The sequence below is a fragment of the Lathamus discolor genome, chromosome 12, assembly GCF_037157495.1.
Source record: "Lathamus discolor isolate bLatDis1 chromosome 12, bLatDis1.hap1, whole genome shotgun sequence".
Lineage (NCBI taxonomy): Eukaryota > Metazoa > Chordata > Aves > Psittaciformes > Psittacidae > Lathamus > Lathamus discolor.
The window spans coordinates 13,962,398-13,982,257 of NC_088895.1; the positions used below are offsets into that span (position 1 = coordinate 13,962,398).

The 19,860-nt window shown below is 54.7% G+C and overlaps 2 protein-coding genes across 4 annotated transcripts; one reads left to right on the top strand and one right to left on the bottom strand.

Moving 5' to 3' along the window:
* Window positions 1-3,570: 3,570 nt before the first annotated feature.
* MMAB (metabolism of cobalamin associated B) lies at window positions 3,571-7,681 on the bottom strand. 2 transcript variants are annotated; one of them, XM_065692657.1, is made up of 9 exons: window positions 7,581-7,681; window positions 7,450-7,511; window positions 7,265-7,358; window positions 6,720-6,777; window positions 5,826-5,898; window positions 5,476-5,573; window positions 5,082-5,143; window positions 4,239-4,298; window positions 3,571-3,858 (listed from the first exon to the last, which is right to left on the bottom strand). In XM_065692657.1, the coding sequence occupies exons 1-9, from the start codon at window positions 7,664-7,666 to the stop codon at window positions 3,771-3,773; spliced, it is 681 nt and encodes a 226-aa protein (XP_065548729.1). In that variant the 5' UTR covers window positions 7,667-7,681; the 3' UTR covers window positions 3,571-3,770. The 2 variants fall into 2 exon arrangements, with proteins under 2 accessions (XP_065548729.1, XP_065548728.1); XM_065692656.1 differs by having other exon boundaries at window positions 5,079-5,143.
* A 182-nt stretch (window positions 7,682-7,863) lies between these two features.
* Window positions 7,864-19,497, top strand: MVK (mevalonate kinase). 2 transcript variants are annotated; one of them, XM_065692620.1, is made up of 10 exons: window positions 7,864-7,991; window positions 8,061-8,208; window positions 9,161-9,308; window positions 10,436-10,591; window positions 13,056-13,159; window positions 14,069-14,114; window positions 14,864-14,954; window positions 15,396-15,512; window positions 18,370-18,523; window positions 18,797-19,497. In XM_065692620.1, the coding sequence occupies exons 1-10, from the start codon at window positions 7,914-7,916 to the stop codon at window positions 18,946-18,948; spliced, it is 1,194 nt and encodes a 397-aa protein (XP_065548692.1). In that variant the 5' UTR covers window positions 7,864-7,913; the 3' UTR covers window positions 18,949-19,497. The 2 variants fall into 2 exon arrangements, with proteins under 2 accessions (XP_065548692.1, XP_065548693.1); XM_065692621.1 differs by having other exon boundaries at window positions 7,877-7,952.
* The last annotated feature ends 363 nt before the right edge of the window (window positions 19,498-19,860 follow it).

Sequence of the window (19,860 nt, forward strand, 5' to 3'; positions counted from 1 at the left end):
CCGGGAATGGGGCTCGCAGTCAGTGTGCAAGCGCCATTGTTTTGACACTGAGGCATATGGCACCGTCAGGGAGCGCAAAGGGAAGGCGCAGCAGCTGCTGCCGAGGCAGAGCTGGCAGCAGGCAGCCAGGCCTGCACCCGCCTGCGCTGCCAAGGGGAAGCGTGGCCGTGGCCGGGCGCTCGGAGCGTGCACGCGCTGGTGCTGAGCCGGGAGGGATGGACTGACCTTGGTGTTGGTGCTATGGTGTACCAGCCGTGGGCTCCCAGCACTGCTGCAGTGCAGGCAGAGTGTGCTTGGGAGCAGACAGCTCTCTTCCCTGCTCCCCTTGTGTTCCTATAGACTGTCCCCATCCCCGGGCTCTCACCACCCACTGATCTTCCCTCTGATTCCACTGTTGGGCACAACCTCTTGGCCTGTGCTCCACGCCAGGGCTGGTTGAGGTCGGGATGGAGCAGGGTGTGCTGGGCTTTGGTCACCACATCCCTGAGCACAACAAGATGAGGGATTCCTGCAGCTAGGTTTCATGTTGGTGACCTGAGTGGGTGATGGCATGGTCAGAGCTACACGGCACTGCCACTCCTGGGTTAGTGCTCCTTAACTGCCTGTCCAGAGGTGATGTTGTGGCTGTTTCAAGTTCTTTGATGCTTCCCCTGGGGTCGTTTGAGCCTCTCAAACGTGCATCCCATGTGTCCATCCATCATGTGCATCCCATGGAGCTGCTGGAGCAGGGATGGGGCAAGTTCTGCCAGGCTGCAGCAGGGGCAGAACTGAGGGACTGAGACAGCCCTTTCCTTGACACAAACAGCTCAGTCTGCTGCAGGGATGGTGGCTCTTATCGTGGGGTGCCGTAACTGCCCACCCAGCCTTCTCTAACCAAGTTCTTCCCCTGTTGTAGCATGAGCTGTTTGGATGGGGAGTGTTTTCCTTTGACCACTTCCAAGCAAAATGAGTATTCTGGGGGCCTGCAACTGCAGGTGGCAGATGTTGTCCCTTCCGGTCCTCCAGCTTGAGAGGAGCAGTGCAGGACTGCTGCTGGCTCCTCATCACCGCAGCTGGGTACCCCAGAACTTGTCCTTCAGGCCTGGGGATGGAAAGGGGCCACACACACTACGAGTCCTCCCTTTGGTGCATGAGCAGGGGAAATGCTGCCTTGGATAAATTTCCATACAACTTGGCAAAATGTATGTTTGTGTCATTTCTGCAAGAGCAGCAGCCGGCTCGGCTGCTTACACATCGTGGCAGTAATAGAGGTGCTTGAGTTATAGTGAAACTTATTCCATTTTACAGCTCCTACCGCGTTAACAGATGTACAGGCGTCTGATCCAATCATGCAGCAAGAGATTTTGGGGCCAGTTCTTCCAGTTTTGACAGTGTGGAAGCTAGGAGCAGCCATACATTTTACAAACAAGAGTAAACGACCCTTAGCAACATATGTCTGCGCTGGCAGCTCCAACGTAACCATAAATAAGGAACCCTGCTAGGCAGGAATGTATCTGGGCTCTGCCTACAGTCAGTGTTGGACAAAGCATCTGCCTTCCTCCCATTATATTAATGAGGTGCAGGCACTGGAATCCCTATGCCGTACGGCTGGATTTGCTGGGTGGGGACAAAGGACTTGGAAAAGCAAATGCTAATGCAGAGCAAGGGAGGTTTATTTGATTTAAAGGCTCTATTTCATTTTAGTGATGCTTTATTCCTGCTTTGCTGTCTCGACAGTTCTCTTGTGCATTACTGTAGGTGGCTCCAGGGTCATTGGCAGATGGAAGCAAGATGTTTTCTCGCTGCTGCCCATAGCACTAGGTCCTGTGGTCTCATGCAGTTAGAATCATAGACAGATTATGGTTGAAAGGGACCTTAAAGCTCCTCCAGCTCCAACTCCTGCCATTGGAGCAGATTGCTCCAAGGCCTGTCCAACCTGGCCTTGAGCACTGCCAGGGATGGGGCAGCCACAGCTTCTCTGGGCACCCTGTGCCAGCGCCTCAGCACCCTCACAGGGAAGAGCTTCTGCCTAAGAGCTCATTTAAAACCCTAATATCTAGTCTAAAAAGCACTAGGGTCACCCCAACACCAGTACCACAGCATCTTTGGGTAGAAAGGGAAAGGGGGAAGCTGGGAGCTGAGTGCACCCTGATAAATTCAATCTCTACTTCATGTTAAAGTGCAGTAGCTGAATTAATTTCTCCTTGCAATCAAAACCATACCAGCTTTGGTCCCAATGCACTAGTGAGGTTTCTTCCCCCGAGCTGGAAAAAGAGATGCTATAACTCCATCCCGGAGCTGATTTATAAAGCATTCATGAAGAATTTATATTGCAAAGGATTTTATTCAATTAAACTTGAAAAGCCTCTGGATTCCTGAGGTTCAATTGTGATCGCTGAGACAGAGCTATCATAAAACTGGATGGCCTGTCTGGAGCAGGCATTGAGGAACTGTGTGATGTGACCCTGCAGCTCACGGTACAGTCCAAATCAAGAGCATTTGTCATTGGGATGGGGTGGAGGCTAAGGCTTGGGAAATGACTCTGTGAAAAATGTGCATTAACAATAGCCATGAAATATCTGTTTAAAAGAGGAGGGTGAGTGATGAGGCAGTGATGTCCATTAGCGCTGAGCATTCTTCACTCTGACCCCACGCTGATTACAAAGTTAACACAAAAGCCAGAGACCCTTTCGGGAAGCAAAGTTTAAGGTTGCTTCTACTTAAGTAATTGAACAGAGGAACTGCATGATTGATGTGGAAGCTCCCACCACTGAAAGTGGCACCCTGAGCGCAGGACAAGAGCTCTCGAGGTGTGGAATCCACCAACAGAGGAGGCACCAAGCCCCTGCTACTCCTCACCACTCCTTCGTCTGCAAACCTCAGCAGTCCCCAGGGACAGAAGCTCAAATGGAACAAGGACTCTACTCCTTCAGCTGGTACCTGCAGCCAGAGCAGAGGATGTGACCAAACTCCGAGGGGTCTGTGTGCAAAAAGGGGTAGCTCCACATGGAATAAACCCCAGGTACCTCCACAGAGTTTGACTGGACATCACCTGCAGGCTTTGTCCCTTCCTCCTTTAATCCCTCCATCCTGCGTGGGCCCTGCTCCTGGCAGAGGATGCACTGGATTGTCAGCATGGAGATTCTTCAAGTGCATGCTGAGAGGCTGCCAGAGCCAGGGAATTCTTAGTGCATTCCTGGAAATCCACACAGCTCAGCTTCAGCCAGGGCTGATGGATTGAAAGCAGCTTAAAGAAGAAAAGCACGCTGGGCTCGCTACTGAAGTATGAGTGAAGGGCCCTCTGGTACAAGTAAATTCACGTTTATTACTTCAAAGCTTGTGGGCAGAGCTCCTCAATCTCCACCCAGCTGCTGTTCTGCACGAGCATCGTGACTTGCGAAGAGAAGCTGATTGTTTTCTCCTCTTCATTCCTCAGCATCCTGTCAAAGCCCTTCTGCAGCACCTGCACTGCCAGGGCAAGGGGGACTTCTGTGGAATCAGCTTGAGTTCTGTCAAGTCTCCTGCCTCAACTCCAACGCAGGGCAAAGATCAGTGTTGTACAAGGGGTATTTGGACAAGGGGTATTTGGACAAGGGGTATTTGGACAAGGCCCAATGAACAGGGCATGTTGTGCACCATATTTAAGAACAATTCCTAATTATTTAAGCTGGAAGTTCTTGGCAGCTCACATTTCCAATCCAGGCTTGTTCTCCTTCCCTTCCTTGAAGAGGCAAAGCACTCTGCTGGATTTAGCTTCCCATAATCAAGGAAATCAACGTTCCAGCCCCCAGTTACAGCTCAGGCTTTATATATATTTTCTCTTCCTTCCCTTCCTTCATTGCCGCGTAACGTGCCAGAACGAAGAGGTAGTCACTCAGTCTGGAAAGCAAGGGGAAAAGCAGTGAACCCACTTCTCACATCAGGCGTGACTGTCTCCAGCAACACCCAACTACACTCAGAGCACATCTGGTTACAGGCAAAGCACATCTGGTTGCAGCATAAGGACTGCAGGTAAAGAGACCACAGAGAAGTGATTTCCAGAACAGCCTTCAGAAAGCTGAGTGCTCCCTCAGCACCACTACAGCAGCTGCAAACAGACAGGCCTTGCAAGAACACTTGTAACACTTGACTTCAGTGATCTTATTCTGTAAGTAAGGCTTCTTGAGAGGTAAAACCCTGCAGTTTTAGCCCAAGACTAAGGGCACAAGCCCAGGCACGCTTCAGGAGTACAGAGTAAAGGCTTGGGGGGGGTTTATTACCTGTTTAAGTATTTGGCCACGTTTGGATCTGCTTCCCCTGCTTGTACCAAAGGAACCACGCTAGCAAAGGAGAAGAAAAATGTTGAGTGTATTTAACCTTTGAGCTCTGCCTGCACAAAGGACTCGATTTGCTGGAGCACCCTCCCAGCCCAGCCTCACCTGGAGTCCCCATTCTAACTCCCCACAGGCTCTTTGCTTTCCCAAGAGGAAGCTCTGGGGTAAATGATGCAACTGCTCTTTGTAACTGCTCTGGAGGGCTGCAGCTCCGCTCCTCCAAAGGATGCTCATCAGTTTCCAGGGTCATCATCCTTTCCTGCATGTGAACAGGGGCCCTTCTGTCAAGGCAACAGCCCTGTTCTTGCCTCCTGATTAGTGCACAGCCTTTTCTGGCTTGCTTTTGACACCAATTGTGATGTTGAGTTTTCTTCTGTGGACCTTACCCAGGGGAGTTTTCATCTCCAACACAGAAGTGGGACAAGGAAGGTGTGAGCAGTAACATCTCAAGCCACTAAAAGCTTCCCTGGATCCCACACCTGCTGGTGCCCCAAACTACACTTAGCAAACCAGACATGAGCTTCACAAATAGATGCATCTCAGCATAAACCTGTCTGTTCTTTCTGAAGTCTTTAGCTCAGATGACCCAGTTCAGGGGAGGGAAAAAGACTTGCTTTTTGCTGCCAGCACTCCTGGAATTTGGCTAATCCAAACACACAAAGCTTGCCTCAAGCTCCAGCTGAGTGCACTACAGCTGATGGCTCTGACTGCACCGATTTGCTTTCATTGCAGCATTCTGATCAGCTTTTATCAGTTTTATGCTGTTATGCTACAGCCAACACTCACCACCTTTCAGCTCTGCGGCAGACAGCTCGGGAGAAGTGGAGAGCAGCACTGCTTTTACCTCCTGACTGAAACAACAATGCAACAGCACATCAGTACCTGCAACAACAGGTACAGCCACCCACCCCACCGTGGGACTGCAGCAAAGCTCATCCCACCTCACACACACATAACACTGGACCCTGTGTTATGGCCAGGCAACTGGGAGAGATACCTGCATGCAGGATGTGGACACTGAACTCCACCAGGACCTTGTCTCTGCTTTTCTTTTGGTATTTGTCCATGCAAATAACAGCCTCGCAACCTCTTTCCTCACAGCAAGTGATAAAGGAGATTTGCCCTAACAACACGACCCCTTTCCAGTTGGTAAGAGGCATAAGCAGTACCTACTGGTACCTACTGGCAAGATGAAAGTTCGGAGTGGAGGAAGCTGCTCTGAGTAGCTGTCAATCCACTGCTCCAGCTCCAGAACTGGCTTCTCACTGAAAGATGTTCGTTCTACAGAAGGAAAAGAAGAATCAGCTGAGAGAAACGCAGAAGTGATTCAGACTACAGACAGCTCTGCTTTCATGTTTCTTGGATCAGTGAGTCCCAAGAAAGCATCCCAAAATCCTGCTCTAGGTCAGGACTTCAGTCACCCAGACACTGCAGAACAGCTCCATCTCCCAGGTACCACACCAGCCTCCCCAGCACCAGCCCAGGACAACTGTCATTCAGGAACTGTTATCCCAGGGTAACTGTGGGACTTACTTAAGTGAGCCTCCCTGGCTGAGGAGAGCGGCGTGGCGATGTTGGAGCCCACATCCTGCAGCATGCACTGGACCTGGATATGGCGATCAGGACAAAAACGGGAAGCGCTCTCCTTAACCAGCCTTTGATGCTGTGGTACAACTGCAGCAAGCTCTGTGCAGGCTGTGCTGATTAAAGGAGATCCTACCCTTGTTCATCATTCCGCAGCCTGCTGGCAGGGGGGATCAGGTAAGTGCTCCCTAATTGCTTTATGAGGAGCCAGATTAGCACATGGAATTGTTTTCACTGGCATATTAAACCATGGAGGCTGACTGCAGAAAGCAGATTGGGGAGTGTCCGCATTAACCCCTTTGCTGGTGGGACACCGAGCCCTAACCTCTGGCAGAAAGGCAGTGACAAAGAGCTGCAGACAACACTGGCTCCAGGTCATGTCTGCTTCTACAAGGGACATCTCTCCGTGGATCAGGATACTTGCAAGGCAGCTTGGTGAGGCTTTCTAACATCTCTGATCAGCTCCTTCTGCATTCTTGTGCACAGCAGAACTGATCAGCACAACTCATGTGGTTACTTTGCCCTGATTTCAAACCTGAGTGATCTGACACCAAGACTTGTGTCCTTAACCCTGCCCAGTAACAGGTCTGGATACACCTAGAGATGCTTTTGCCCCAGACTGATCACTTGATCTCCCAGTTTCCTTCTTGGGTAAAGAAACTGATTTCTTAGCAAGCGATCAATGGGCAGAGCCTTAAGAATTCATTTATTTCAGTACCGGATTAATTACATCCCTGTGTGTTGGTGGAAGCACTGTGTCTAACATTAAAGAGTTTAAGACTGTGTTTCAATAGCACTGATGCAGTGACTGTGCTGGGGGAGGGTTATCATTATAATACTCACTTTGTGAAGCTGCTCAACAAACGTGTGGCCCTTTTCACTGCTAAATTCACCAGCAAGCCTAGGTTAAAAACCAGAGTTAGCTGGAAAGGCAAAATTAACCACGACTGGGGGTAGATGCAAGGCACAAGCTCTTCCCTGTGAGGGTGCTGAGGCGCTGGCACAGGGTGCCCGGAGAAGCTGTGGCTGCCCCATCCCTGGCAGTGCTCAAGGCCAGGTTGGACACAGGGGCTTGGAGCAAGCTGCTCCAATGGAAGGGGTCCCTGCCCATGGTTGGAGCTGGGGGAGCTTTAAGGACTCTAAACGCAACCCGGGCTGGGATTCCATATGAAAACACAGGACCTGGACACTCCTGGCCCTTTGTCAGTGCATCCCTCCAGAGAGCTCTGGCTCGCAGCCTACCCCGTCCCCTGCTGCGGGGCTGGGGGAGCAGCTCTGCACGGAGGGGGATGCCCCAAAGCCCCCACCGCAGGGGACCGGTGCTGCGGGGCCCTTCTGCCCGTGGAGCTCCCTGGTGCCCCGGCAGCGGCTCCTGGGGCAGGGGTTACCCGATGGCCGAGCTCAGCTCGTCCGTGGCTCCCAGAGCTTCGAAGATCCGGTCGCCCTTCGGCCGCCGCTCCCCGGTGAAGGTGCTGGAGAAGCCTTCGGGAGAGGCCCGGGGGCGGCGCTCAGAGGCCGGGCGCAGCCCCGCTGCGTGTCCCCCGCCGCCGCCGCCGCCGCCCCCGGGCGCTACCTGCGTCTCCCGTCCTCGTGTAGATCCGGGGGGCCCGCTCGCTGCGGGGGCCGCTGTCGGGGCTGCGGGGGACGAGGCCGTGAGGGACGGCCCAGGCCCGGCCGCACCGCCCCGCGGCCCCCGGCGCTCACCTGCCCGCCCCGCTCCGCTGCCGCCGGCCCAGCGCCGCCGCTGCGCACCGCAGGGCCCGCACGGCCGCCGCCGCCCGCTGGAGCATCCCTCCGGGCCGCCGTAGCCGCCGTCCCTCCCTTCTTCCACGCGTGCTGTCACCCCAGCGCCGCACCACTGCGCGCTGCGCCTTTCCGATTGGCCAGCGCGAAGCCCCACCCCCGAAACCACCGCAGCTATTGGCTGGAAAGCGAGGAGGGCGGGGCAAAGCGCGATTCCTATTGGCCAGCGCGGCAGTCAGTCAGCGCGGCCGGAGCGGAGCGGAGCGGCTGAGGTGCCGGGTCCCGCAGCGGGCGATGTGGGAGCGGGGCCCCGTGGTGTCGGCGCCGGGGAAGGTGATCCTGCACGGGGAGCACGCCGTGGTGCACGGCAAGGTAAGGGCCCCCCGCCGGGGCTGCCCTGCCTCCCCTCGCCTCCCCTGACGCGCTTCTCCCCGCCCGCAGGTGGCCTTGGCCGTGGCGCTGGACCTGAGGACCTTCCTCCGCCTGCGGCCCCGCGGCCAGCGCGGGGTGTGCGTCCGCCTGCCCGGCGTCGGCGTCGTGAGGAGCTGGGACGCCCCCAGCCTCCAGGCCCTGCGGAGGGGCTTTGCAGGCAAGCGCTGCCCCGGGGGTCGTGTGCGGCTCTGGGGCCTGCCCGGGACCCCCGTCCCTGCAGGGACTCTGTGCTTGCACAGCGCTGCTGGGCCTCGCCGCCGCCGGCCGCCCTCGGTGTGTGTTTAACCGACGTGAGCGCCCAGGCTCTGTGCCCCGAGTGAGCTGCTTCACGCCCTGGTTCCTGTGGGCGACCCCGGCTGCGGCTGGGTTCTCCTGGGTCAGCGCCCAGGGGCTTGTGGTGCTGGAGCGCAAGGTTAACACTGAACTTAGCATCCGGATGTGTTTAGGGGTGCGCAGCCAAACCGGGGTCTCTCTGAAGCTGGTCTGGGTTGAGGGCTCCTGGGGAGGGCAGGGCCTGGGGCTGTTCTGCCTCTGTCTGTGCCCCGTGGCAGACATCACTGGGATTTCTGCAGCATCTCGTGCTAGGTGAGAGCCCCTGGCTGCTGGCTGTGCCCCAGGGACCTGGCATTAACCCCCGGGATCCTGCATTTGCTTAGCAGAAAGCAGAACAAGCTCTGCCCAGTCAGAGCACCGGTGGCAACCTCTCAGCACTGACCGAAAGCTCTCTTACACCGATGCCTGCGCCTGGCTGTTCGGAGTCCAGCCTCATGTGAAGCACCTCAGGATATCCACGCTCTTCAAGAAAGAGTTTGGGGTTTGCCAGGTTCCTTGTAGCGATGGACGGACGCGCTGGGAAGTGCAGGCAGGGAGGCGGTTGCTGTAATGCAGTGCAGGTGCGGGGCGTTGAGACAGGGTTCTCCAAGTGGCTGGTGGAGATTGTGCTTTTAGTTTCATCCGGAACCCTCGGATAGAAAGTCTGTGGGAGAAGTCTGGGATCGGCTCAGTCTGTTTCAGCCTGTTATAACGGGAGAGGTGCTGTCAGTACTGCTTTCACGTTGAACCATTCCTGGCTTTCTGAGTGTTTCAACTCTCTCCTCTTGCTTCCATAGCTGACTTTGATGAATCAAAGGCGCCCAGTGCAGAGCAGCTGGATACACTGAAAGAGTTTGCTGGAATTGCTGCCGGAGCCTCGGCTCCCGAGGGCCTTGCCATTCTTGCCTTCCTTTACATGTACCTGGCTATTTCGGCTAAGCATGGGTAAGGCTGCCTTCCTGCCCCCAATCAGGCGTTCACCATTAATTGCTTCTCCAAGGTCATGGGAAGAAACCGACCCTTTGGGACAGAATCTCACTGCATTTGGGTTCTGAGCACCTCGGGTGATGCTCTTCAGAGCTGAGCTCTGTGGAGGGTGAGGTGCTCTCATTTAGGCATCAGGCTTTGAGGCGCTTAAGTTGGAGCGCTTCATCCCACCCTTCCTGCACAGTCAAGAGAAGCAGACACAGATGTCCCTCCTCCAGTGGGCACCTCAGTTCATCCTGCCTTAGAATGCTGGGCATGAGCTGTGAGTTTCGTGTCTGAGCTAAGGCTGATCCCTCCCATGGGCTGAATCTCCTTAAAACCATAAGAACCTGGGGTCCCTGCAGCTCAGGGCTGGTCCACTTTCTAAGCTTGACTGACACTGCTACTGTCAGAATGTGTTACTGGACAGCTTAAACCGAATCAGAACCTGACCTCAGTGTTCATAGCAAAGAAATCCAAGGTTAAAGACTATGATGTGGAGCTGCATTGTGCTTTGCTTTGCAGCCTCTTGAGTTGTGTGGTAAGAGCCCTGGGGCTGCCATCAGCCTGCTCTGAAACCACCAGTTCCTAGTTCCTGTCGCTCACCAGCCATGGAAAGCTCCTGGGTTTGATGTTAGGTTCTGTAACACAGCCCAGATGGGTTCAGTGGAGAAAAGGGGCATGCGGGCACAGATAGGAGCTTGTTGCTCCAGTGGGATGTAGCTGTGGAGTTATGGACTGGGAGTAATTATGCTTTATTTAGAAATATGTTTAAAATCCTGTTTACAGCAATCTTTGAAGGGTCTCTTTATGGTGCTACTCAAGTATTTAGTTACCAAGTGCCCTGCTAGCAGCTTGGCAAGCTGTGCTAATCACAGACCCAATTCAGGGAGGCTTTGTTCTAGCACAATGGCTTAGCAAGGCCCCTCAGCTGTGCTAACCAGTACTCCTGAAGCCCCTGTGTGTGCTGATGCTTATGCTGATGTTGCCACTTTTCAACCAGCTTTCCCTGTGATCAATCCTAATTGCTGTATTTTGCCTTGTAAATGTTGTCTCGAGATGGATTTCAGGGCCCTTGTGCTGCATCCTCTGTGCTTGTGTTGCAGAGAAGTTCCCAGTGTGGACATACTGGTGTGGTCGGAGCTGCCCACAGGAGCTGGGCTGGGTTCCAGTGCTGCCTACGCCGTCTGCTTGGCCGCGGCCCTGCTGACTGTGTGTGGAGCCATCTCCTGCCCTCTGAAGGAGGGAGAGCCCACGGCCAGGTAACACATCCCATCACCCTGCCTGCTTCGGGTGCGCGGCCTGGGGCAGCTCTGCTCTCTGTGCCTCTCTGTGCCTCTCTGTGTCCTTTTCCCCCCACCAGTTCCGGCTCTGGCACCTCTCTTGGTCTCTCTGGCCAAGCCCTGGGCTGCGGTTGTGGCTGCAGCAGTGGCACCCTGAGCCCAGCTCCTTTCCCTTCCTCTCCTGTTGCTGCTCTGCGTTCCTGGCAGCAGGGATGTGCCCTGTCCCAGGGCTCCGACCTGGGACTCACAAGTTTATAACTCACAGCTGATAAAAGCAGCCGGACGCAGAGGCTGTGTAAAACTTGCACCGTTTCCCTCCTCCAGTGCAAGGTCCCTGGGCTTAAAACCACCCAGCTTTATTTTGCCGCACAAATAAAACGCACACTTTAAAAGGTGAGTTTGTTTAACCTCCATTTCCTCTCTGTCCCTGAGCATCTTCCCGGCTTTGCTTTGAGCCCTCAAGGAGTCAGAGATCCTTTCTGGTGTCCCTGCCTTTTCACATGAGTGTTTCTCTGCACGTGGTACCCGTCCCCCTCATCTCCTGCCCGAGTTTCCCCCTTATCAGTGCCTGGCGAAAGGAGGTTTCTTTCCTCCTGCCCTTGGGTTGCCTTCCCTTGGAGCTGAGCCTTGCCGGACTGGTTTGCTGTGCTCTGTGTGTCTGTTTAAAGATGCGTATCACAGCTGGAGCTCAGCACCTCTGTTGTGCGCTCCGCCTGCCAGGTGCACCCTTTATGGCTGGCTTCTGCGGACTTCGTGTGGGGCTGAAAGTGTGACAGCAGAGTGGGGGGGTGCCTCTGTCCTGCTTCAAACCCGGGTTTGCTCCTGACCAGGAAACACATCCTTGGAGCAGGGCCGTTTGTGCTCAGGCAGCTCTCCCCCAGCCACAGGCACGAGGGGTGAAAGGCCGGTCCCGAGGCGAGCAGCGCGGATGCCTTCATTCCCTGCTCCCACTCCTGAGCTGCAGCTTGAATGCAGCGTGGTTTTTCCCCTCCCGCTGGCATGCAGAGGGGTAAGTGAGAGATGAGAGTGTCAGACTTCAGAAGGTTTTTGCTTAACGTGGCAAGAAAAGAACAGCGTGATATAATGACTCCTGCGCGGAGAAGAATCGCAGCCTCTCAGAGAGGATTAAAAACAAGTGGTTTACAGCAAACTGCGCTTCTATTTTGAGTAGCGGCGGCGTGAGCTGCTTTGCTGAATGCTTTGCAGATTAAATATTGGCAAGAGAAATGAAAGGTGCTTGGAGATGGATGAAGACGTTCAGCTGAGGCCCAGGGAAGCGGGGAGTTGGAGGAAACAGCTTCCAGAGAGCAGGTGGCTCTCAGAACTTCAGTGCTGCTCTCATTATATCATGGGAGACTGATGCTTTTCCAAAAGCCGTGGTTGTGCCCCTGCTCCATCATCTGATACCTGTTCCGTGCCCTGTATTCCAAAACCCTGTTGAATGCACGTTCTTGCTGCAGCAAACACCAGCTCTGATCTGTGCAGAGCATCACCGGTACTGGGATATCTGACAGCACCGTGCATCAGGGCTTGTGCTGCGTGTCTGGACCGCAGGGAGGGTCAGAGAGGTGCAGCTGTGTGCCTGTGTGAGCCCAAGTGCATTACAGCAGGGGGCAAGCTGGGGGTGCTGAGCTGCCCTTGGGCTGCCAGGATTTGAGACTGGAGTGGGTGGGTTTGGGATAGACTGGTGAGTTGTGAAGGTTCTGTGCGTGCATGTCCTGAGGGCCCAGAGCAGTGGGGTGGTGAAGGGCGCTGCGGGAGGAATCACTGCACTGGATTGCAGGGAGTTTGCAGCCGGTAACCGGCAGCTCTGCATTTGCTTTTTGTGGTGCTACAGCCCATTCATTAGTATGTGCAGGCAGGGGCCTGGATCCTTGCTGAGCCTGACCCAGCACCAAACTCTTTGTGCTGCCATTTGAACTTCCAAAGCACTTAACCAATTGATAGGACTGCTTTGAAGAGGACAGAAGGAGCTGCTTTTGTGTTGTTAGCATAACACCTTCTGGGTCTTCATTTGGTTCCCTTCTGTGCTCTTTAGTGCTGGCACCCCGTGCAGCTGAAGTGTTAGGAGTTAATCCCAGAAAATCAAAGTCTTTGCTGGCGATGCTGTAGTTAAAACTGCTTTACTTTTCGACCCAGTTTGTGAGGCAGCTGAGCAGCTGGCAATTAGAGGCATGTGTGAAATGCAACTTTTACTACTCTCTTCTCACATCACACCTTCTGTGGCTATAAATACACCGTCCTGCCTGGCGCTGAGCAGGATCTCGGGCCGGGATGTGTGGAAACACGCAGTGTCAGGGAGGCGGGATGGGTCTGGGCTTGCATCGAGTTAAACCTGAGCCTCACTTGAGCCGGGGCTAGGATCTTCTCCCTGAAGTTTCTCCCCATCACTCAGCACAAGCTGGTTTTGGCTGTGATTTGGAGTCATTTTCTTGCCTTTCAGGTGGACAGAAGAAGAGCTGGCTTTGATTAACCACTGGGCCTTCCAAGGGGAGCGGGTGATCCATGGCAACCCCTCGGGGGTGGATAATGCTGTTGGTACCTGGGGTACGTGTGTGTTTGCTGCTCCCCAGCACTGGATGTGGGTGCCGAGGGGTGGTGGAGCACCAGATGCATTCCCATTCTCTGCTGCAGGGTGTGCACCAGCAGGCAATCAGGCTTGGTTGGGTTTGCTGCAGGGACACTGAATGCAGCGGTTTATGTGCTGAGGTACAGCAAAGGCACCAGAAGCCCCCAAGTTCAGGTCCCGCTTTTGACCCTGAGCAGAGGGAATCCTTCCCTCAGCGAGCTGGGACTGGCTGCGGTAACACCAGGGGTCTGCATCCCCCATGGGCAGAGACCCTGCTGCAAATAACTGATACTTAAACATCCTGGTGTGAACAAAGAGCCCTAATCCTGTCCCAGGGATAATGCAGTCAGACAGCTGTCCCTTAGTTTCAATTAGCAGAGGCTTCCAAGGGGGTTGGAAGTGTCCTTGGAGACTTTTAATAATCTTTCTAATGAGACCTAATTGCAGAGCCTCTGGAAAAGTAGGAGCAAAGTGAGACATTCCTCGTGGACAGTGAAAGTCCATGCCGAAGGATGGCTGCTGGCGTGAGTGCGCACGTTCAGTCCGGTTTGACACCTCCATCCTTGCCTCTGCCCCGTGGAATCTCTGCTTGGGGGTTGTTTGGGGTTTATTTAGTAAAGATTTAAGGTTGGCTAAACTCTGCCTTTCGTAAAGTCTTTAATGTGATCGCAGAGCAAAGGGAAGGCCATTGGGTTAACTGTGGCTGGGCAGACCCCTTCATTAAGTCGCCAGGGTTAGGCAGATCCATGCTGCCTGAGAGCATGGTTCATTTAGCTGGTGTTCCTTGCAATTACTGTCATGGGCTCTGGGTGAGGTTCTAAAGATGAAAGCCCTTCTGTCTCTTCCGCTACTGTTATCTCTCCGACAATGCATGTCTTTTACTTTAGGTGGAGCCCTGAGATACCAATCAGGAAAAATCACACCATTAAAGAGGTAATATTAGAGCTTAAAAATAGCACTTAGATACGATGGGTGCAGTATGTCAAAGAGGCTTTGGGTGGATGTTGCAGGGTAGATTGATGGGCGATCACCAGCAGAGTGGTGCTAGGGCTTTGGAGCCAGATTTTGCCCTGGGTGTGGATAACTTGAGTGTTGGCTTGGTTTGGGCTGGATGGGAACAATGAGGTGTTTGGTCATTATCTGACATGAGATGAACACAGTGCAAAGGATCAATATTAATTTCATGGCATTATGGGCAGCAGGAATGGATCTGCTCCTGGCAGCAAATGACACTGTGGGGAAGGGGAACTTCTCGCTTACCTGGTGGTAGGATGGTGGGGAAGGCAAGAGCAAGCTGCAGAGACAAATCCAGGATCTGCCTCCATTAAAATCTTCCACAGTGCATGAAATTGCTCTATTAGCAGTTAATGGCCAGTGCTGGCTAGTCTCTGAGATAGTATTTCAAAGGGAAAATTTTGCTTGAAAACCATGGGTTTTGGTAAATACATTACACTCCTATTTATAGCACTGGTGCAGTTGTGCCTTGTATCTGAGAGGAGCAAGCCTGAGCCCAGCCAGCACTTAAGCACCTGCTTAACTTCTTTTAGTGGGACTCCTTATCTTGGGTGTCCTGCTCAAACAGGCGTTTAGAGGCAGAGCAGACTGAGCTGGAGGTGTCTGGGCCTTGGGAGCTGATAGGGGCTGTGAAGGGAAGAGGCAAGGAGATGGCTTTGTTGTTGCAGGGTGCCGCTGCTGAAGATCTTGCTGACCAACACAAAAGTCCCTCGAAGCACCAAGGTCCTGGTGGCCGGTGTCAAGGAGAAGATCCTGAAGGTGTGGTTGTGTGGGGATGGAGCTGTTTGCTGTGCAGGGTGGGGAGAGAACCGCATGAGCTCAGATCTCCTCATGTGGGATGGCAGGGCTCACGGGGGGGACCCTTCTTGTGGTCACTGCATTCATGTCTGATGCTAGCTAAGGCCAAGATGCACTGGGAATGAGGGTTCAGCTCCCTTCCACCTTTCTCCAGCATTAACAGGGCTTGCCTGTTGCAACCATGGAAAGAATAGCTCCTCTGGCCTGTTTCCCTCCTCTTTCCCCATTTTCTGCAGTTGGGAGCAGCCCACCTTTACCCTGCTCTCCAGTGGGTTCTTCTATGAATGACTAGCCCTAAATGGGGTGAGGAATTGTCCAGCTCAAAGAGGCTGGGTCTGGTTTCATCACCGTGGTATGAGATCAGTGAGCAGTCTCCTCGCATCTTGCCTTCCCCCTTCTCAGTTCCCTGCTATAATGAACCCGGTGCTGGACTCCATCGATGCAATTTCTCAGGAGTGCCAAAGTGTTCTGGAGGCGATGCCTGCAAATCCATCACCGGAGTATTACCCTGTGCTGGAGGTAAGGGGCTTGTTCGCCAGTGTTTGGAGACACGGTTACTGTTGAACATCAAAATGGCATTTAAAGAGCATTAGGGCACAGAAAAAAATGCGATAGCAGGGAATGTTCCATTCCGAGTGAAACCGTGCTCTGTGAGCGCTGCTTTGAATGCCCTTTCCTGGAGCTGAGGGGTGGAAAACGCTGCCCATGTGGCCCCAGAGCTGTGCACAGGCAGGGAGGGAGTGGGTCTGGTGCATTGTGGAGCTGTAGCTCTGGAGGTTTTGTTTCCTATTGGGGAGATATGGATGAGATATGGAGAGATGCTGCAAAGATATGGGGTGATTCAGGCGGGGATGCTGCCTCCCTGCACCATGGACCAGCCACGCTCCTCCTGGCAGTCGCTGCCTGTGAAGCAGCTGCTTTGTCACTGCCAGGGCTGGGGTGAGGAGCAGAGCCCGGCAGCCGCTGGTTTGCAATGGACTGGTTATGAGCCAGCTCCCTCTGCTCTGCGCTCATCCTGGCTCCAGAGAATAACAGAGTTGTGCCCAGAGCTGACCTGACATTGATGCATGAGGTGCATACCAAGATCTGTGTTTGTCTTGGCTTTGTTCGGAGCAGGAGAGGCTGCTGCGGTGGGGGGAGACGTGGTTCTGAGCGGAAGAAGCAGGTTTTGCAGTGCTGAGAGCACTGATTCATACAGCCATGGGGTGAGGACGTGTGGCAGTGGCCCAGCTGAGGCAAACCTGGCCTGGCCGTGGGTGCCAAGTGACTTGGATGGTCAAGAGCCATTTGGTATCAGTGGTGCAGTTCCTTGTTGGCATCTGAGTCCCTCCCCTCGGCTCTCCTGTGAGGACCTCTGCTTGTCCTTGCTCTTGCTGGTCTTGTCCCCTCCGCAGCCTTGAGCATGGTCCAGAGGCACAGGGGAGGGCTCTGGACTGGGACAGAGCTGCTGCCCCAGTGCTACCTGCAGAGCAGCATAGGGCTGCTCTGTTAGCAGACGGTGAGTACAGCCTTGTCCCCGCTTCAGGCTGCGTTGCACCTCACTGCACGTGGGTGAGCCGCTGCTGGGACTGCAGCAAGCACCGGAGGGTCTCCCATGGGATCCAGAGCAAAGTCCTTCTGCTCCCCTTGCACCAAGGGGGTGCTGGGTTTCTGTACCCATCACTATGGGCTGACCCTAATGAGGGCTGAAGGAGTCTGCAGCAAAACTTCAGAAGCTCTTCTCCACCTGAATTCCATATTGCTCAGGTTGTTGGAAGCATTGGGGGACCGGGAAGGGCTAATTTGAAGTGTGCTCTGAGATCCTCACATGAAGGATGCCAAAGCAACCATGTATATGATGCCCTGGAAACAGCCCAGCAGTGAGCAGGTTTCTGTCTTGAATCTGTTGTTTTGTCTTGCTCTTGAAGAGCCCGCAGAGGCACAGTTGATTATATGCAGCATCTATCTATCTATCTCTATTGGGCTGTTTCTGCAATGTGCGCTTGTGGACAGCGTTGTATCTGAGCCATCGAACTAGTCTACTGTGTCATAAGCTGTCGTCTGATTCCTGGCAGGTTTTGGATCCGGAGATGACAGGTGTCTGGGATCATCACAGGCAGAGCTGTGCCCTCACTCAGGCATATAAAGAGGGCTCTGGATGGACGTCTGTCCAGCCCGGCACAGAGCTGGATGGATGCGCCCCGTGTGCCGCTGGCTAATTCAGCTCCCTGCGTTGGAGCAGTGCAGAAATGCTCTGGTGGGGGGAGAGGGATTGTTTCTGTGCTGTCCCCTCCTGTGTGGTGCGGTGCTGGCAGGAGACCCGTGTGGAGCTGAGGGAGGTGATGTGACAGGTGCCTGTCACGCTGTAGCGTGGCTCCCACTGCTCCCTGTGCGCAGCTCACTGCAGGCAAGGAAGTGCTTGGTGGCATCATTCAGGGGAGGGGGCACAGGGTCCCTGTGGGGCAGCCTCTGGGGCTGGTGCTGGCTCCCTGCTTGTGACACCCTGTGGAACAGCGCTGGGAACAGCCACCAGTGCCAGGGAAACGATGGAGTCGGTGTCGGACCGGTGTTACTGAGGTTGAGCATCCTCCACTGCTGGTGCTGATGAGCTGGAAGGCACTGGCAGTGCTCGGGGGCCTGGTGTCAGGTTTGCTCTGAGTGTGGGCCAAGCCCTTCCCTCTGTTCCTCAATTCCTCTGGTACTGGGAGGAGAGAAGCTGGGGGGGCTCTGCTTGGAGGGTGGCCTTGCTCGCAGGGTGGTTTGTGCTGCTCTTCCCCCGAAGCAAGGACCCTCTCGACCCCACTTGAGCTGGGTGCCACATTCCCAGCGTGGTGCTGGTGGAGGCCCCTTGGCTCTCAGCCCATGAGGACAGGGAAGCTGCCCAATGCAAACACAGGGACATAACTCCCGTGTCGCCTCTCCAGCGGTGCCGTTTCTGACTTGGCAGTGTCAGAAGGATGCAGCTCTGCTGGGTGGGTTGCAGAGCAGGGCAGGGTGACAGCCAGGAATGAGGGATGCTGGCTTGGTGCCCTTCCCACAGCCAGCGAGGGGCTTGCACTGTCTCCTGCTCAACACTCGAGTGACAGGGGAGAGGTGAAGCCATCAGGAGGCACTGGGGGGCTCTGATTTAGCGCCTGAGATAAATGCCCGCCGGCAGCTTGCAGTGAGCAGGGTTTCTCAGGAGGCCCAAAAGCTGTTGTAGCACTGCCACTGTGATGGGGACAGGGACAAATGAGCAGCCCAAGGCTCAGACTCTGGCTTTGACCTTCCTGCCCGGAGCTGCTGGACCTTGAGAGATGCTGGTGGCCAAACTCCTTGCAGAAATGAGATGGCCATGTAGAGGGATGGGAGGGAGCCTCTGTCGTGATGCTCATCTCACGCGTGTGGTTGCTTTTAGGAACTCTTTGACATAAACCAACACCACTTAAACGTGATGGGGGCCGGCCATCCGTCCCTAGACCGGCTGTGCCGGGTGACAGCGTCCCATGGGCTGCACAGCAAGCTGACCGGGGCTGGTGGCGGTGGCTGTGGCATCACCCTGCTGAGACCAGGTCAGTAAATCCCTACCCCTGCTCTCCCTGGGCATCCTGCCAGCGGGGTCAGGTTTGGAAGCAGAGGGGTAGATGCCCGTAGTGGGATGTGAAGCCATGGTCACAAGTGTGGGATGGTGCCTGGCAGTGTGGTTTGGGCTGTTTCACCCAGGGACCATTCGGTGCCTTCATTTACGTGTGTCAGATCATCAGGGCATGAGCCCTGTGCCGGGGGCACGTGTTTAACCGTGCGATGGCCTCACTAACCGCCTGCTCTTGCCCTCCTCTTGGCAGACACCTCGCCGCTGGCCGTGGAAGCAGCCAAGCAAGACCTATGTGCCTGTGGATTTGAATGCTGGGAGACCAGTATCGGGGCGCCCGGGGTGACCCTGCACTCCTCCTCCTCTTTAAGCACCCAAGTGCTGCATGCACTCACCGAGAGTTAAGCTGCTGCCTCTGGCAAGACTTGAGCTCCTGGCACCCTGTCCTGGGAGCTCTGTGTGCCCCAGCGCCTGGAACCTTCTCTGCTGTGGGGCTGAGGGCCTCTAGATACAGGTGTGGGGCCTGATGCTGCTGGGAATGGGGGCTGCCATAAGGACCGGGAGCAGCAGGGTGTGAGTTTGACCCAGGCTCTCAAAGTCCTGTTTTGCATCGCCTTGCTCCACTGCTGTGCTAATCCCAAGGGGCAGGAGGAGAGGGGCTTGGCTGGAATGCAGCACGGAGAATGACCCTTCGCTTGGTTCTGCTGCTTCAGATGCATGTGGTGTCTCTTCCCTTCTCCCCTGGTGTCGGGCAGCAGAGGTTGGCAAGGTGGATGTGCAGGGAGCTTTGACATTTTGGGGTGAAAAGCATCTTGGCAGCTCAGGGCTTGACACTCGCGTCTCCGTTTCTCCTGGACTGCAGCCTCCAGTGGAGAGGAAACCTTTAAATCCAGATCTTCCCTGCTACTAATCAGGAGCTGGATAATTAAAAGGGAAGATGTGGCTCATTTCTAATGATGTTCTCACTGGTTTCACTCTTTCCCATGGTCTCTGCCTGTAGCCGGGCTCGTGTTCATGTGCTCTGGTTCAAACAGCAACTGGTGCCTGCAAGGAGGGTGGGTAAAGGAAACCATTTCTGCTTGCGATTGCTGTTCTGGCATCTCTTGTGCTTCGTTCCTCACTGAGCGTGCCCTTGCCCCTGTCATAGAATCATAGAATCACAGAATAGTTCGGGTTGGAAAGGACCTCAAGATCATCCAGTTCCAACCCCCCTGCCATGGGCAGGGACACCTCACACTAAACCATCCCACCCAAGGCTTCATCCAACCTGGCCTTGAGCACTGCCAGGGATGGAGCACTCACAAACCTCCCTGGGCA

Bases quoted from the DNA above. Each gene is read 5' to 3' on its own strand.
- MMAB (XM_065692656.1), bottom strand. From the start codon at position 7,666: ATGCTCCAGCGGGCGGCGGCGGCCGTGCGGGCCCTGCGGTGCGCAGCG. The intron at 5,574-5,825 runs GTAAGTCCCACA...TTCCTTCTGTAG, and splicing joins AGCCAGGGAGGCTCACTTAA to AACGAACATCTTTCAGTGAG. The intron at 4,299-5,078 runs GTGAGTGTTGGC...CTCCTTTGCTAG, and splicing joins TGCCGCAGAGCTGAAAGGTG to CGTGGTTCCTTTGGTACAAG.
- MVK (XM_065692620.1), top strand. From the start codon at position 7,914: ATGTGGGAGCGGGGCCCCGTGGTGTCGGCGCCGGGGAAGGTGATCCTG. The intron at 13,160-14,068 runs GTACGTGTGTGT...CTTTTACTTTAG, and splicing joins TAATGCTGTTGGTACCTGGG to GTGGAGCCCTGAGATACCAA. The intron at 15,513-18,369 runs GTAAGGGGCTTG...GGTTGCTTTTAG, and splicing joins AGTATTACCCTGTGCTGGAG to GAACTCTTTGACATAAACCA.